Raw genomic sequence first — 17,850 nt, 5'->3', positions numbered from 1 at the left:
TTAGGGTTTTGGGTTAAGGTTAACATTAGGGGTAAGGGTTAGAGAAAATATGATTTTTAACGGTCAAACATTCTTACTCCCCAAAAAGTCCTGAAATTATATGAAAATAAAGCTGTGTGTGTGTGTACAGTATGTGTGTGTGATGGTGGGGTCAGGAGGCAGACTCAGACAGAGGACTGTGGGAGAGACCTGACGGACAGGTTCACACACACCACTGGCCCAACTCTTGAGAAACGGAATAAAAACCTGGAAAATTGTTCATTTCAATACAAGGACTGTAGCCGTGGACAATTTAATCCCTGGGCAAGGACAGAGGCTCTACCTGTTCTCAGTGGCCATCAATCAGATCACACACTGGGACATGGACACACACACACTTGTAGGTAGATGTATGTATGAGCGCATGAATGCAGACACACACATGCATGGAAGCATATGCTCACTGTCAATGAAAACGACAATGCTCAGTCTATGTTCCTTTGTGGCCAAAACATCTATTCCTTTCTGAGAAGGATTTGATCAGCGATATTGTGTGTGTGAGGCTATAGTATCCAGTCCTCCATTACTAGATACCTGGTTGGCCCTGTAAGCAGCATGTTCTGTTTGTGGGTGTGTGTGTAAGTGCTGAGCGTTTAGTGATTTTTGAGGTCGTTTCGGGTAGATCATTAAAAAATAAACATGGTTTTTGATTTTGATATTAAAATTAAAACATTAATGCACTGCGTGGGTTGAATGCTGTAACACAGAAGAAAACAATTAATAAAAGTCCCATGATGGTAGTGACTGCCCGTTACTGCTCATCAACTATCATTTATTCACATCACTTTAATAAAATATTTAAGTCGTTGTGTATATTACATTTGTTTTATTTTATGACTTTTATTTCATTCCAAGTCATCATCTCATCTCTGTAGAGCTGCTGCCAATGCTGTCTGACAAAATCACTATTTTAATAGTTCTTCTAAGTAAATAAGACATGACTGCTGAATACCAACTATCAATCACTTAGATCATGTATTTTTAGGTAGAGCCATCTCGAAGTAACTGCTCTCTTTCCCTCTTGATCACGCATTCTTCTGTCTCTTCTCTCCTTGTCTGCCCCACACAGACCGAAAAAGTAGGTACACGCTAAACTATGTAGAATATTGGCCTGTTAAACTAAAAATCCCTACTACATCACACAGTTAGGGCTTGATCTGATTTATCTCAATAGAAACTGCGCATTGAGGTCACAGAAAAAAACTTAACGAAATGAAATTAAAATAATTGAACCAACATCGGTCAATTAGTTGTTTAAAAAACATTTTGGTTATTCGCTCAGCAATAGTGTGTATTTGTTTCTGTGTGTGTGTACTCGTACATTGTGTCTAGTAATGAAGGTGCAGTACTTTCTATCAGTGTGTGTGCGTCTGGTGTGTGTGTTTACCTTGTGGCTGGCCCTGTAAGGGCAGGACGTTCTGGCCCAGCTCTCCATTGAGCCACAGCTGCATACGGATAAAGGGCTCCCGGCCCTTCTGGGTCAGCTTACTCCAGGGCTTGGGCCTGGACAGCATGTCGCTAACACTACCCTGAGACAGGCCCAGCACCTGTAACACGTACACACGCATTGACAAACAGACATGCACACACACGCACAGAACACAGACACATCAGCCAATAAATAATTAAATATACCTGAGCTCAATCACAGTAAAATAACATTCCAATGTATAATTACACTGCACAGAATGCATGCCAGCATGAAGCCTGATATTAGCTACTGTAAGCAAACAAAAACAATAGTCCATACTGTACAGTATGGACAAGTACAAGACATAGACAAGTACAAACACACATGCAAATACACAGAGATCATGCTGTTTTTCCTTTAAACCCCTGAGATCTGTACAGTACATCACTACACCGTCTGCTTTAGTTTGTACCAAAGAGGGTGTGTAACAGTTTTTGTTGGTGGAATCCTGGTTGGTGGCCCAATGCTACATCCCTGTGTGATGCCATTAACTAGCTGACTGCTAAGAGAGAAAGGCTTAGATGTGTCTAAATGGATGTGACAACTGCTGGCCAGTGTAGGATTGGGGGCCCTCTGTACTGTACTGAAGCTTAGAGGACCACATATATTGTGTGATGATAATAGTGACCGCTTCACACAAATCTTTTTACATTGTATGAATGGATTCATTCAGGAAACACAGTCCAACAGAGGGGCTGAGTTAGCATAGTACACACAGTTTTGAACTGTGCTGACCGAGGGTGGAGGGCAGTTGGGTGACTCAGCGTAGATTACTGGAAGGGAGAGAGGGAAGGGGAGCAGTATTACAGGGGGGATGTGAGTTGACACTACACTGGCGCAGGATGGGTATATCAGGCAGTATAAGGACACGGGTATGGGACGGTACGGCGTAGGGTGGTATGGGACGATAGGGCATAGGGTGGTATGGGATGGTAGTGCGTAGGGTGTCTTGCACACCTTCTCTCCAAAGATGCGCTGGCAGATGCCGTTCTTGGCCAGCTTGTCCTTGACCTGCTGGGTGAGCTCGGCCGTGTCCACCTCCTGGTACATGTAGACCTCGTACTGCTCAGGCGTGAGCGGCGCCACCACCGGCTTGACTGGTTTGGCTGCGGGGGTCAACAGGGAACCCAGGGACCCCAGGCTCAAGGACAGGGGAGAGGGGCTGCTCTGGGGGGTGTCAGCGCGGCTGGGCCCCTGGGTGTTGGTGCCTCCGCCGGGCTCGGAGCCGGCCTGGGAGTATGGGGACTCGGCCCGGGGCCAGTCCTTCCAGCAGTCCGGGGAGGAGATGGAGACAGAGGAGGAGAAGGGGGCCAGCGCCGAGGACGAGCCGGCTAGCCGGGGAGGCTTCTGGCGGAGACACAGAAAGGCACAGTCAGTTGGGGTGGTGGGGGAGTGGGGATGGGGCCTGCCACTAAAGGCTAACGGCTAATTGCAAACGGCACAGTCACTGTGGAGGGAGGGCGCTAACCACTAATGCTAATGTCAAGCTATCGGTCAGCTATGAATACATAGGTGGTTCCTCTTTCCCTATAAACGATTAGGACACACCCCCTGTCATTGGATGGATCCAGAGTGGGTATGTGGAGCAAAGAAACTTAGCTCCCATAAGTTGCTGGGTTAGGCATTGTTCTGCCTTTGAAAGTTGATAGTTTGCCATATCTGATGGAGACACCTAGCAGATTGTCTCCGCCGCGTTGCTGAACCGGTTTGCGGTGTCGACACAAACCTCACACACATGGACACGGAGCATTTCATCCCGAGTGGAGCAGCTGCATGTTACAGATGAGCAAAGACAATGGCCCTCTGTTTTTTGTGGTCTATTACAACACATTCTTCCAATATCACCTTCCAAATACATCCAGATTACAGTTGCACAAGGGCTGTGTACAGAAGCTGATTTGAGTGATGGCCACCAACAAAAACTACAATAGTGAGTAACAAATCTCAGCAGTTTGAGAAGTAGCTAACAACAGACAAACAACATATACTGTAGATGTTCCATCAGAGGGTATTAGCCATGAGTTTAGAAATGTGTGATATAGTGATATGACCAATGTTCGCTCTAAGCTGCATGCACGTGCAGAAATATCAGCCCACAGAGAGAAGCATGAGATTGAACTTCACTCAACTTTCTAGAGTAGTGTTCACCAACCGGTCAATTGCGATCGACAGGTCGATCTCCAAGGCATTCCTAGTCGATCATCAAACATTTATTTGTAAAAAATTATAAAGCATTGTGTTCCTATTTTTTAAATGCATTTAAATTTGTCTCGGGCTGTTGGCGGTAGGTGCGCACGGTTCAGCTGCCCAGTGCGCCGGGTAGGGGAACTGTTGCCATTTTGAACCATTTTGTGTGTCTGAAGGTACAAGGAGGAGAAGGGGTACAAACTCTGCCTTCCAGGCTGGCCCAGAGAGCAAATCAAGTGCACTATAGGCCTACCGCTGGCCAATCGAATGGCTCAGATGAGTCTCTGCAGTAACATAGCAGGCATAAAAGAAAGCTACAGCAAGGTTGATACTGTGATATTTCAAAACCATGACTAGAGAGAATGCCAATGAATACAGCAAAGAGCTGCTGTTTTTATGATTGAGTTCATGTTTAAATTCTTACTCAGCTCTGTCAACAATTTTATAAGCCATAAAATGTGCGTTTTTCCTATTTCCACTCAGTGCTACAACAAACACTGCAGCAGTAATGAATGACTAGCAAAGTGTATCTATAGGCTTGTGTTGTTATTATTATTAGCAGCTTACCGGTAGATCTTTTTAAATATCGAGGAATATTTAACTTTCTCTGTTCACAGAAGTAACAACACGAATTTGTGCATGAAGCAGAAATAATGTGGTGCGACACGAGTTTCGCCATCATCTGGAAGACTGTGTCCCTTTACGGTCAGTGTCAGTGGAGGAAAGGGAGAGCGGAGAGATGTTGAGAGGCGGACCCTCAGTCTGCTGCTCTCTCCCTATGCTGAGACTGACCATCAGTCCAATTAAATTAAATAAAAATCTAATTATTTAAATATATGCTCACTAGGCTGTGCTTCACAAGTAATACAATAATGGATCTATTACAGGTGTGATCATTTTGCCTACCTCAATTTTTAAAAATACAATTTAAAAAAATGGCCGAACAATGCATTGGCCTGCCAATTCAAGCAAAGCCAATTTGCATTGATAATATATTGGGCCTATAGCTTACTGCACAAACATAACTGCTACAGTACTGTTTTTAATTGGTTAATGTTGCATAGGCTTACGTTTTTCAAGTCATGTAAAAAACAATCTGAGCGGTAGATCTCGGCTTGCATTTTGAATCAATCTGATCTTGACTCAGAAACGGTTGGTGACCACTGTTCTAGAATTTTCCCTGTTAACACCATCAACGTTGCCCTTTACTGTGGAAATTGTGACCGAATCAACGCAATATTAGCCACTTTCAATGCAACATGCCAAAACAAAATTAACTATGCAAGAGATTTTGTTGTAGGCAGAACACGTCGGCATAGGATTCTATTGCTTTGACACGCACTACTCAGCCTGTACTCTACACAAACCAGTGCGGCATAAACAATCAGAGCTGCAGTAGGCCTATATGCAAATAGACCTTAGCCATTTACTTTGAACTGGACTGTGTTTACAGCATGAGTGGTTGTGAGTAGATGCACTTGTTAGGAGGTCAAAGCAAGAGCTACATGTAGCCACGTGCACATTTTGTTCAAATCCTTTGCTAGTTGGTGAATTATTAGCCCAGTTATAGATCATTTTTAGTCAGCAATAGGGGAGTGATTGCTTCCTACAAGAGTACAAGATTTATACATTTCTAGACATCTTTGAAAAGCGAGTCAGGTAAAGAGCTTTTCTTTGTCTTAAAGGTTGTTGTATTTTGAGATAGTTTATTCAAACCTAAGTAGCCAATATAAAGAGGGTAGCATAAGCAGTCTGATTCTCTGTAATAATGGTATGGCAATAATAGTGCATTTTGTTTTATAAAGTGGTTTCTTGCATCAAACAACACAACAACATTTTCAGTCACCTTGTCTGAATGACAAGTAGATAAACTGGTTAATGTCAAGCCCTGCATGTTTTTTCTTTTCAAAAGTATCATGGACTGTCGGCCTACATTGAACACCACACATTGGCAGCAACTGTAGGCTGAATGATAGAACAGCCATTTCCATGTTAAAATATTATGGGATGAATATTCTCCATTGTTTTTGATGGTAGGCCTACAGTACATTATAAGTACATTATATTCACATTATAATCAAATAGCTACAGTAGCCTACATGGCCACTGTTAAAACTAAGTTAAAGCGGGTACAGCCTCAGTGTTCACAATAGATGCGTGTTATGCCTTATGTTAGGCCCTGATCTGGCTATGCCATATGGCTGTGGGCTACACTTGTTCATTTTGCAGACAATATTTGCTTAGAACTTTGTGGCATTATTTTATGCTAAGAAGAATATAATTGAACATACAGTGGCTGAATAAAATAGAAAGGATATGATGAGTGTGCACATGCGGCTATTCTGTGTTGAGTGGTTAACAAAGTGATCATTTGAAACAGGTCCTCCTATATCCTTAATTGAGTTATTTATGCAACTTTTGTTGTTAGAATGTATTAGAAATCAAAACATTTAGCCTAAGGCTGCATTTTGCGACAAATGTATGTTTCTTGCACAGGCTGCACACACTTCATCAGTCTCTCACTCGCAATTTGACAAGCACTTGATAATACTCTCACCCATCAGACTATTCTCAATGTAATGTGGTCTTTACATATAGGCTACTAATATATGTGTGGAAATATTTGAGGATTTACTATAGAATGGCCCACAAAGAAATTATGTTATGTTTTTAATATGCCAGGTAAGCTACACCGGTTGTAAAGTGGATTAATGTCCTTAATAATTAACAAAAAATTGCAATAAATATAGTTGCACCAGAAAGATGGGATCATCTTTTAAATAGTGGCAGGTCAAAACTCTGTTTTCACAAGCCATTGTGCAATGACTGGTCTTATAAGAACATGCGTTTCACTTGGCTCTGTGGGCTATGGGCTCTCCAACCCTGTTCCAGGGGTCCTAGGGCCTACAGGCTGTGGGCTCTCCAACCCTGTTCCAGGGGTCCTAGGGCCTACAGGCTGTGGGCTCTCCAACCCTGTTCCAGGGGTCCTAGGCATACAGTCTGTGGGCTCTCCAACCCTGTTCCAGGGGTCCTAGGGCCTACAGGCTGTGGGCTCTCCAACCCTGTTCCAGGGGTCCTAGGCCTACAGGCTGTGAGCTCTCCAATCCTGTTCCAGGGGTCCTAGGCCTACAGGCTGTGGGCTCTCCAACCATGTTCCAGGGGTCCTAGGCCTACAGGCTGTGAGCTCTCCAACCCTGTTCCAGGGGTCCTAGGTCTACAGGCTATCCAACCCTGTTCCAGGGGTCCTAGGCCTACGGGCTATGGTCTCTCCAACCCTGTTCCAGGGGTCCTAGGCCTACAGGCTATGGGCTCTCCAACCCTGTTCCAGGGGTCCTAGGCCTACGGGCTATGGTCTCTCCAACCCTGTTCCAGGGGTCCTAGGCCTACAGGCTATGGGCTCTCCAACCCTGTTCCAGAGGTCCTAGGCCTACAGGCTATGGGCTCTCCAACCCTGTTCCAGGGGTCCTAGGCCTACAGGCTGTGGACTCTCTAACCCTGTTCCAGGGGTCCTAGGCCTACAGGCTGTGGGCTCTCCAACCCTGTTCCAGGGGTCCTACGGCCTACAGGCTGTGGGCTCTCCAACCCTGTTCCAGGGGTCCTAGGCCTACAGTCTGTGGGCTCTCCAACCCTGTTCCAGGGGTCCTAGGGCCTACAGGCTGTGGGCTCTCCAACCCTGTTCCAGGGGTCCTAGGCCTACAGGCTGTGAGCTCTCCAATCCTGTTCCAGGGGTCCTAGGCCTACATGCTGTGGGCTCTCCAACCATGTTCCAGGGGTCCTAGGCCTACAGGCTGTGAGCTCTCCAACCCTGTTCCAGGGGTCCTAGGTCTACAGGCTATCCAACCCTGTTCCAGGGGTCCTAGGCCTACGGGCTATGGTCTCTCCAACCCTGTTCCAGGGGTCCTAGGCCTACAGGCTATGGGCTCTCCAACCCTGTTCCAGGGGTCCTAGGCCTACAGACTATGGGCTCTCCAACCCTGTTCCAGGGGTCCTAGGCCTACAGGCTATGGGCTCTCCAACCCTGTTCCAGAGGTCCTAGGCCTACAGGCTATGGGCTCTCCAACCCTGTTCCAGGGGTCCTAGGCCTACAGGCTGTGGGTCTCTAACCCTGTTCCAGGGGTCCTAGGCCTACAGGCTGTGGGCTCTCCAATCCTGTTCCAGGGGTCCTAGGCCTACAGGCTATGTGCTCTCCAACCCTGTTCCAGGGGTCCTAGGCCTACAGGCTATGTGCTCTCCAACCCTGTTCCAGGGGGTCAGGCTATGGGCTCTCCAACCCTGTTCCAGAGGTCCAGGCTACAGGTGGGCTCTCCAACCCTGTTCCAGGGGTCCTAGGCCTACAGGCTGTGGGCTCTCTAACCCTGTTCCAGGGGTCCTAGGCCTACAGGCTGTGGGCTCTCCAACCCTGTTCCAGGGGTCCTAGGCCTACAGGCTATGTGCTCTCCAACCCTGTTCCAGGGGTCCTAGGCCTACAGGCTATGGGCTCTCCAACCATGTTCCAGGGGTCCTAGGCCTACAGGCTGTGGGCTCTCCAATCCTGTTCCAGGGGTCCTAGGCCTACAGGCTGTGGGCTCTCCAACCATGTTCCAGGGGTCCTAGGCCTACAGGCTGTGAGCTCTCCAACCCTGTTCCAGGGGTCCTAGGTCTACAGGCTATCCAACCCTGTTCCAGGGGTCCTAGGCCTACGGGCTATGGTCTCTCCAACCCTGTTCCAGGGGTCCTAGGCCTACAGGCTATGGGCTCTCCAACCCTGTTCCAGGGTTCCTAGGCCTACAGACTATGGGCTCTCCAACCCTGTTCCAGGGGTCCTAGGCCTACAGACTATGGGCTCTCCAACCCTGTTCCAGGGGTCCTAGGCCTACAGGCTGTGGGCTCTCCAACCCTGTTCCAGGGGTCCTAGGCCTACAGGCTGTGGGCTCTCCAACTGTGTTCCAGGAGTCCTAGGCCTACAGGCTATGGGCTCTCCAACCCTGTTCCAGGGGTCCTAGGCCTACAGGCTATAAGCTCTCCAACCCTGTTCCAGGGGTCCTAGGCCTACAGACTATGGGCTCTCCAACCCTGTTCCATGGGTCCTAGGTCTACAGGCTATGGGCTCTCCAACCCTGTTCCAGGGGTCCTAGGCCTACAGGCTATGTGCTCTCCAACCCTGTTCCAGGGGTCCTAGGCCTACAGGCTATGTGCTCTCCAACCCTGTTCCAGGGGTCCTAGGCCTACAGGCTATGTGCTCTCCAACCCTGTTCCAGGGGTCCTAGGCCTACAGACTATGGGCTCTCCAACCCTGTTCCAGGGGTCCTAGGCCTACAGGCTATGGGCTCTCCAACCCTGTTCCAGGGGTCCTAGGCCTACGGGCTATGGTCTCTCCAACCCTGTTCCAGGGGTCCTAGGCCTACGGGCTATGGGCTCTCCAACCCTGTTCCAGGGGTCCTAGGCCTACAGGCTATGTGCTCTCCAACCCTGTTCCAGGGGTCCTAGGCCTACAGGCTATGTGCTCTCCAACCCTGTTCCAGGGGTCCTAGGCCTACAGGCTATGTGCTCTCCAACCCTGTTCCAGGGGTCCTAGGCCTACGCTTAAGATTTATTTGCCCACTTTAGTTGCGATACAAACCCTATCAAAACATACAGGTGTATAGGCTAGGGTACATGTGCATGCAACTATGATTTGAAAAAGTTGCAAGGAAATGCATGCACTGTTTGCATAGAAATCTCGTGCAACATGGGCTTATAGGAACAAATTTCATTTCATGAGGAGCTGGCTCTCACTGTGCAACAGGTGATCCTATTCCACTCAAACTCTGAATGCCAGGGCTCTCATTAAGTGTTTGATTATATTTTAGATTGCATTTGGATTGATGTCAGAGTGATTAGAGGGACAATAGAGCGCTGAGTACGAGGCCATTAGTGACTGGCTGTTAGCAAGTTTGGTAGGCTACTAATGACCATCAGCAACATCAGAGTGCAGTTTTGGAGAAGCCTAATTACGGTCATGTGGAATTTGACTGTGGTCATGACTGCTGGTGTGGCGGTAATGCGGTGACCGTAACAGCCCTAACTGTGGCTTGACCACTATGGTTCAGAGGCAAGAGGTCATGAAGGCAAAGTGTGTGAGGTATTAACGGTACTGTACCTCCTTACTGTCCTCCTGACTCCGCGCGTCGTCGTTCATGCTAGACGTGACTCCCCGCCCTCCGGGGTGCATACTATTCCACCATTGGTCCCTCCAGGAGCCCCGCCCCTGCTTGGTCCCTCCGTCCATTAGAGACCCTCCTCCTACCCCACCTTCTCCCACCACCACCTCTCCTGCCTCCTTCACCATGGCAGAGTGGAAGTCCAGGAGGGAGGAGGGCGAGGAGGATGGGGGGATGGAGGGCTTCTTGAGGGAGAGGGCCAGGGGTGAGTAGGAGGCCGGGAGAGTGGAAGCGCCCAGGAGTTTGGGAGAAAGCAGGGCCAGGTCAGAGGGGCCCATGGAGGACGGCTTGAGGATGGGCTCCAGGGCGGCCTGCTGGGCCTCCATCTCCCTCCTTGCCTGCTCTAGGATGGAGCGGATGGTCTCGTCTGAGCTGGAGGATCCACCTGAGCCGATACTACCACCACCACCACCAATGCTGGACGAGGGAGGGGTCTGAGACAAGTCCACTGCAGGGAGAGAGACTGACAGAGAGGATACACAGTCATCAGACAACACTACAAATGTCATCAACACTCAACTTCAGATGATGCTTCATGGTCCACATATACAGTGCTAGGATAAGTGGAGGATAATTCTGGATTTTCTGTTTGATACCTGAAGTACTACACAAAAGGAAAATAAATGCTACATAGTAGAACCATATCTCTTAGATTTAAGACATGGTCAAGGAAATGTTATCTACATCCTTTACAGAAACAGAAGGCACAACAGTCTTGTAGTCTGTATTTGGTTTGTATATTCTCGGTGTGGGGCCACACATTGTTAAGGTTAAATCCATTCCTCACCGAGTCTGAGACTTTGTGCATATTTTGCGAAATAGTTGCCCATGCCTCGGGGGTAACCTGTCTGTCGTCGCTGTCTGTTGTCCACCCCATCTGTAATGGGTGGCATGGCGTCAAAAGGGTGTTAGCACGAGGGACATCTCTTAGACATTCTAATGGCTGTGTATGGGGTAGTCACTAGCACTGTTTGACATTAGTTATGGCATTGGCAATTTAGGGATAAATGTCGGACCCATTAGATACAATTGGGAAATCTTGATCCAAACTTGATCCAACCACATCACATCCTACTGTATGTTCCTCCACTTTACTTCACTTTTGTATGAGGTCAACACACTAGGAAGTTCCTTCATCCCTTCAATACCCACCATCCCTATAATTTACTTATAAGGGGCATGCAGTGTGGTATGAGGGTTGGGGGTCAGACGAGAAGCTTCAACAGCAGGGTTGAGGTCAATTTATTTTAGCTCTGTCAATACAGTAAATCAATTGGAAATTCATAGCAGACCCTGGTGTAGAGTAGTTTCCATCAGACACAGAGCAAATAGAGGAGTCACTCACCAGCCTTCTGGACCTGCAGCTCTCTCTTGGCCTGCTCCAGGATGGACTTGATGGCCTCGTCTGATCCACTCTCCGGAGTACGGATCCGCGTGGTGATGTTACCTAGGAATGGGCAACAAAGGTCAGGGGTCAATGGACTGTACCAAAGGGAGGGACGGGGGGAATCAATGGGGGTGATAGAAAGTTGGGGTAATTAATAAATGTTGCTAGTATTTGACTTCAATATGTCACAGGTGCACAGTCATAAGATACCCGAAATATAGCTGAATGTTTTGAGTTTGAGAAAAGTGCTAATTTTCCTATAAATATCCAGTAAAACAGTAAATTCAGACAAGCTGTGAGACGGTGAAGTTTGAGTCTACCCACTGTCTCCTGTCTAAAAGGAACCCAAGGAGACGTTGCTCCTTGCCTTCTCCTTCATTGCGTTCTGACAAACCGCCACGGCCCCCCTGGACTGCAGTACTCCCCATGGGTCTCCCTTTACAACACAGCTCAATCCTGTTAACACAAGTGGCCAAGGCTACACATGTTCCTCATGAGTGCTGAACAGAACAGAACACTTCCAGCAGCCAGCCAGCTACTCTCTCTCCGCAACAATGGGAACCAGACTTTGGACAAGCTCCATAAGAAACATAAGACCTGGTGTTTTGGACAGGCTTCAGAAGGGAAGGCTAATTGCTGTTTGGAGTTAAACATGGAGGGGCCAGACTAACGTGGCTCCCAACTTTCGGCTTCCTCTCCTCTCGCTCTCTCATTTGTCCTGAGTGAGTGGTCGGAGTAATTGGGCAAGGTCGTGCTTGCTCATGTGTGTGAGTGAGGCGGGGAGCAGCTGGCTACATGGGGGGTGAACTGCAAGTAATTCATAACAAAAAAGGGGTCTGACCCGAGCAAGGGCAGGTGACTGTAAGTGCTCCCCCCAGAGTGGAGACATGGTAGCCTACCAGTGACACCAGTAAGACCCAGCACTCTCACTCATACACAGACACACACACGCACAGTCATGGTGGTGTTTGGGCACAGCTGCCGGGTCATGGGGACGTGATGTAAACTCTGTTTCACAGTTTTGTTGAGGCCACCACCGCCTGTAAAAATAAAAAGGTTTGAAAATGTTTGTGTTTGTGGCCTACCGAAGTGCCAAACAGCATGTAAGCACCACAGCTTTGGCCATTTTCAGAAGGCATGAAAAAACTGCATGGTTTTGGGGAAAGTACATAGTACAGCATATAAAGGAGCTTTTTAAAGGCTAAATTATATGTATGAGGTTTCGCCCTGATTTCAGACTGGGAGAGAGATTGCGTGGGCTGGTTGGGACTAGATGTTTAGACTACGTTTTAAGACACACCCTATGGGTTGAAAGGGTGCCTTTATAAACCCCTCCCTGCCTTATCCTGCCCCTGGGTTTTCACCTGAGGTAGAAGTTGACCTTAGCCACCAATCTAGGACCAGATAAAAAACAACCCTTAACAAGGAAGAAACATATCTGACCCTGTATCAGCCTCATCCCTGTATTTTGAACCAGACTCCAGGCCAGAAGTGGTAGAGTGACTTTGACAATGGCTAACTGACACAACAAATTGGACAACATAAAAGCCGACCAAAACACTAAACCAACCACGATAGGGAAGGCAAAGAACAGACCTGCCCTCGAGGAGCCTTCGGAGCCGGTTCTTCGCTTCGGAACCTCCTGAAACACTCTGTTCAGGTTCTGGCCTGGGTTCTCTGTTGGAAAACAAGCGGCGACAGATAAGATAAGTGTCAGACCACTGGACTGCCACATGGATGAGGGGAGACACTGACCTAGGCACAGGTCTAGGATCAGCTTACACTCCCCAAATTCGAACCTTAAACATTAGGCGGGAAAACTCAAAACGGACACTAGATCAGTGTCTAGGAGCAGTTTTATTCTACACAAATGGATATAGTGGTGGTAGTCAGGGCATTTGCTATATAGAGCTATAGATCTACAGTTACTAGACCACCTCAACATCTAGACATCTGAGCAAAAACCCTATCATTTGGGCAAAATCAATTCAACTTATTTAACATGGACGAAACCCATAAGTGATTTACTAAAGAAGACAGCTCTGCTACCTGACCCGAGCCCGACAGGCCCCGACATTATACATTGGGTTAGAGCCGGCTAGGGCCTGTTTTTTCATCAATAACTAGGGTACGGGCTGGACATCACCAAATTGATTACTAACATTTTGAAGCTAAGCCATTTGCTTGTGCTGCGCAGTACTGTCATATCTTACTAAGATCATGGCATCAGAAGTGCTTCAACCTCGTCAAATAGAGCATTGTCTGATTCGACAGAAGAGATTATTTCACCGAAAATAATAATGTTCCTTGAGTTGTCGTAGTTTAGAGTGACGAAAAGTAGGTAGCCAACTGCTCTCTTATGCCTCATCATTGAGCAGAGAAGTCCCAAAGAAGCAGTTGCTATGGTTACTCACATGCAGAGTCATGAACAGAGCGCATGCAGCGCTGTGAGGGAGCAGGGAACAGCAAAATGCATCATACCGGCTTTATTTCAAATCAAACCGCATTTGTCACATACGTGTTAAACAGATGTTATTGCGGGTGTCGCAAAATGCTTGAGTTTCTAGCTCCAACAGCACAGTAATATCTAACAATACACACAGTCTAAAGTAAAGGAATGGAATTAAGAATATATAAATATTTGGACAAGCAATGTCAGAGCAGCATAGACTAAGACACAGTAGAATAGGATAGAATACAGTATATACATATGAGAGGAGTAAAGCAAAATATGTAAACATTATTAAAGTGACTAGTGTTCCATTGGCCAGTGATTTCAAGTCTATGTATATAGAGCAGAAGCTTCTAATGTGCTAGTGATGGCTATTTAAGATGGTCTTGAGATAGAAGCTGTTTTTCAGTCTCTGGGTCCCAGCTTTGATGCACCTGTATTTCTTTATTTTGAAAGTTATATATCTTAACTTGTTATTCTAACTTCCGTGATGCATATAAAGCCATCCCCCATCCTCCTTTCGGAAAATCTGACCATGGCTCCATTTTGTTGCTCCCAGTCTATAGACAGAAACTAGAACAGGAAACCCTCATGCTCAGGGCTGTTCAACGCTGGTCCGACCAATCTCATTCCACGCTTCAAGATTGCGTTGATCACGTGGACTGGGATATATTCCGCATAGCGTCGGACAATAACATTGATGAATACGCTGATTCGGTGAGCGAGTTTATTAGCAAGTGCATCAGTGATGTTGTACCCACAGCGTCTATTAAAACATTCCCCAACCAGAAACCGTGGATTGATGGCAGCATTCGCGCAAAACTGAAAGCGTGAAACACTGCTTTTAATCAGGGCAAGGCGACCGGAAACATGCCCGAATACAAACTGTGCAGATATTCCTGCCGCAAGACAATCAAACAAGCTAAGCGTCAGTATAGAGACAAAGTAGAGTTGCAATTCAACGGCTCAGACACAAGAGGTATGTGGCAGGGTCTACAGTCAATCACGGACTAAAGAAGGAAAACCAGCACTGTCGCAGACCACAATGTTTTGCTCCCTGACAAACTAAACAACTTCTTTGTTCGCTTTGAGGACAATACAGTGCCACTGACACGGCCCGCTACCAAAACCTGCGGGCTCTCCTTCACTGCAGCCAACGTGAGTAAAACATTTAAACGTGTTAACCCTCGCAAGGCTGCCGGCTCAGACGGTATCCCCAGCCACGTCCTCAGAGCATGCGCAGACCAGCTGGCTGGTGTGTTTACGGACATATTCAATCAATCCTTTTCCCAGTCTGCTGTTCCCACATGCTTCAAGAGGGCTACCATTGTTCCTGTTCCCAACAAAGCTAAGGTAACTGAGCTAAATGACTATCGCCCCGTAGCACTCACTTCCGTCATCATGAAGTGCTTTGAAAGACTAGTCAAGGACCATATCACCACGACCCTACCTGACACCCTAGATCCACTCCAATTTGCTTACCGCCCCAATAGGTCCACAGACAATGCAATCACACTGCACACTGCCCTAACCCATCTGGACAAGAGGAATACCTATGTAATAATTCTGTTCATCGATTACAGCTCAGCATTTACCTGGGTCTCGACCCCACCCTGTGTAACTGGGTCCTGGACTTCCTGACGGGCCGTCCCCAGGTGGTGGGGGTAGATAACAACATCTCCACCCTGCTGATTCTCAACTCTGGGGCCCCACAAGGATGCGTGCCCAGCCCTCTCCTGTACTCCCTGTTCACCCATGACTGCGTGGCCATGCATGCCTCCAACTCAATCATCAAGTTAGCAGACAACACCACAGTGGTAGGCTTGATTACCAACAACGACGAGACGGCCTACAGGGAGGAGGTGAGGACCCTCGGAGTGTGGTGTCAGGAAAATAACATCACACTCAATGTCAACAAAACAAAGGAGATGATCCTGGATTTCAGGAAACAGCAGATGGAGCAGCCCCCTATCCATATCGACGGGACAGTAGTGGAGAAGGTGGAAAGTTTTAAGTTCCCCGGCGTACACATCACGGACAAACTGAAATGGTCCACCCACATAGACAGCGTGGTGAAGAAGGCGCAGCAGCGCTTCTTCAACTTCAGGAGGCTGAAGACATTTGGCTCGTCACCAAACATACTCACAACCATTTACAGATGCACAATCGAGAGCATCCTGTCGGGCTGTATCACCGCCTGGTACGGCAACTGCTCCGCCCACAACTGTAAGGCTCTCCAGATGGTAGTGTGGTCTGCACAACGCATCACTGGGGGCAAACTACCTGCCCTCCAGGACACCTACACCACCCGATGCCACAGGAAGGCCAAAAAGATCATCAAGGACAACAACCACCTGAGCCACTGCCTGTTCACCCTGCTATCATCCAGAAGGCGAGGTCAGTACAGGTGCATCAAAGTGGGGACCGAGAGACTGAAAAACAGCTTCTATCTCAAGGCCATCAGACTGTTAAACAGCCATCACTAACATTGAGTGGCTGCTGCCAACATACTAACTCATCTCTAGCCACTTTAATAATGGAAAATTGATGTAATAAATGTTTCACACTTTAAACAATGCCACTTTATAGAATGTTTACATACCCTACATTACTCATCTCATTTGTATATACTGTACTCTATACCATCATATATTTTTATTTACATATTCTTATTCATTCCTTTACACTTGCGTGTATAAGGCAGTTGTTGTGAAATTGTTAAGTTAGATTTATTTGTTAGATATTACTGCATGGTCGAAACTAGAAGCACAAGCATTTCACTACACTCACATTAACATCCGCTAACCATGTGTATGTGACAAATACATTTGACTTGAAATTATAGTTTTAGGGTGGAGTTTTCCTTTAAATTTGGCAGAAGCAATTGGGCATGGGTAGGGTAGGGCCTGAACATTGCAGGTATGGGTAGGGTAGGGCCTGAACATTGCAGGTATGGGTAGGGTAGGGCCTGAACATTGCAGGCATGGGTAGGGTAGGGCCTGAACATTGCAGGCATGGGTAGGGTAGGGCCTGAACATTGCAGGCATGGGTAGGGTAGGGCCTGAACACTGCAGGCAGGGCCTGAACATTGCAGGTATGGGTAGGGTAGGGCCTGAACATTGCAGGCATGGGTAGGGCCTGAACATTGCAGGCATGGGTAGGGCCTGAACATTGCAGGTATGGGTAGGGTAGGGCCTGAACATTGCAGGCATGGGTAGGGTAGGGCCTGAACATTGCAGGCATGGGTAGGGTAGGGCCTGAACATTGCAGGCATGGGTAGGGTAGGGCCTGAACATTGCAGACATGGGTAGGGTAGGGCCTGAACATTGCAGGCATGGGTAGGGTAGGGCCTGAACATTGCAGGCATGGGTAGGGTAGGGCCTGAACATTGCAGGTATGGGTAGGGTAGGGCCTGAACATTGCAGGCATGGGTAGGGCCTGAACATTGCAGGCATGGGTAGGGTAGGGCCTGAACATTGCAGGCATGGGTAGGGTAGGGCCTGAACATTTGCAGGCATGGGTAGGGTAGGGCCTGAACATTTGCAGGCATGGGTAGGGTAGGGCCTGAACATTGCAGGCATGGGTAGGGTAGGGCCTGAACATTGCAGGCATGGGTAGGGTAGGGCCTGAACATTGCAGGCATGGGTAGGGTAGGGCCTGAACATTGCAGGCATGGGTAGGGTAGGGCCTGAACATTGCAGGCATGGATAGGGCTTAAAATTCATGTCCGTGCATGGCTCTAGTATGTTACAATGCTTGTAAAAACACATTGGCCATACTAATACGCAGAGTAGAAGGCAACAGTCTATTGTCAAACAACCAGAAACAAAGAAAGTGTATGTAAGACCACTCCACACAGTCTTAAACCACCCTCTGAGAACCCTTGAGTCAATCCAAAAGTTCTACCATTCAAACCACATATCAAACTCTTCACATATACAAGAAGGGACATGATGGTGATTTAGTTATTGAAAACATAAATGATTCAAACAGAAGAGAACTGGTAGCTATGGCACATAAGAACCACATTACATTTCTCCCCAACATGATTCTATTAAACTTCTGTTAAACTTCTCCCCTGGGCAGACAGGTTTGGGGCTTGCTGCCAGACCAATTCCTTGAAATCTGTCCAAAC

At 47.6% G+C, this 17,850-nt stretch overlaps 1 protein-coding gene across 3 annotated transcripts in view; it reads right to left on the bottom strand.

Annotated features, from left to right (window-relative positions):
* The window catches only part of LOC124011125 (homeobox protein cut-like 1), a 223,162-nt gene that overhangs the window by 36,481 nt on the left and 168,831 nt on the right, over nt 1-17,850 (bottom strand). Inside the window, exons 15-20 of one of the 3 annotated variants that reach the window (XM_046324186.1) lie at nt 12,860-12,940; nt 11,222-11,323; nt 10,664-10,753; nt 9,816-10,339; nt 2,468-2,857; nt 1,427-1,586 (exon numbers count right to left, since the gene is read on the bottom strand). In XM_046324186.1, the coding sequence (XP_046180142.1) occupies nt 1,427-1,586; nt 2,468-2,857; nt 9,816-10,339; nt 10,664-10,753; nt 11,222-11,323; nt 12,860-12,940 (1,347 nt within the window). The remainder of the gene's footprint in view (nt 1-1,426; nt 1,587-2,467; nt 2,858-9,815; nt 10,340-10,663; nt 10,754-11,221; nt 11,324-12,859; nt 12,941-17,850) is intronic. The other 2 variants (XM_046324202.1, XM_046324194.1) reach the window with 2 other exon arrangements.

Source organism: Oncorhynchus gorbuscha, linkage group LG02 (assembly GCF_021184085.1).
Source record: "Oncorhynchus gorbuscha isolate QuinsamMale2020 ecotype Even-year linkage group LG02, OgorEven_v1.0, whole genome shotgun sequence".
NCBI lineage: Eukaryota > Metazoa > Chordata > Actinopteri > Salmoniformes > Salmonidae > Oncorhynchus > Oncorhynchus gorbuscha.
This window is presented reverse-complemented; position numbering and strand designations above follow the sequence as displayed.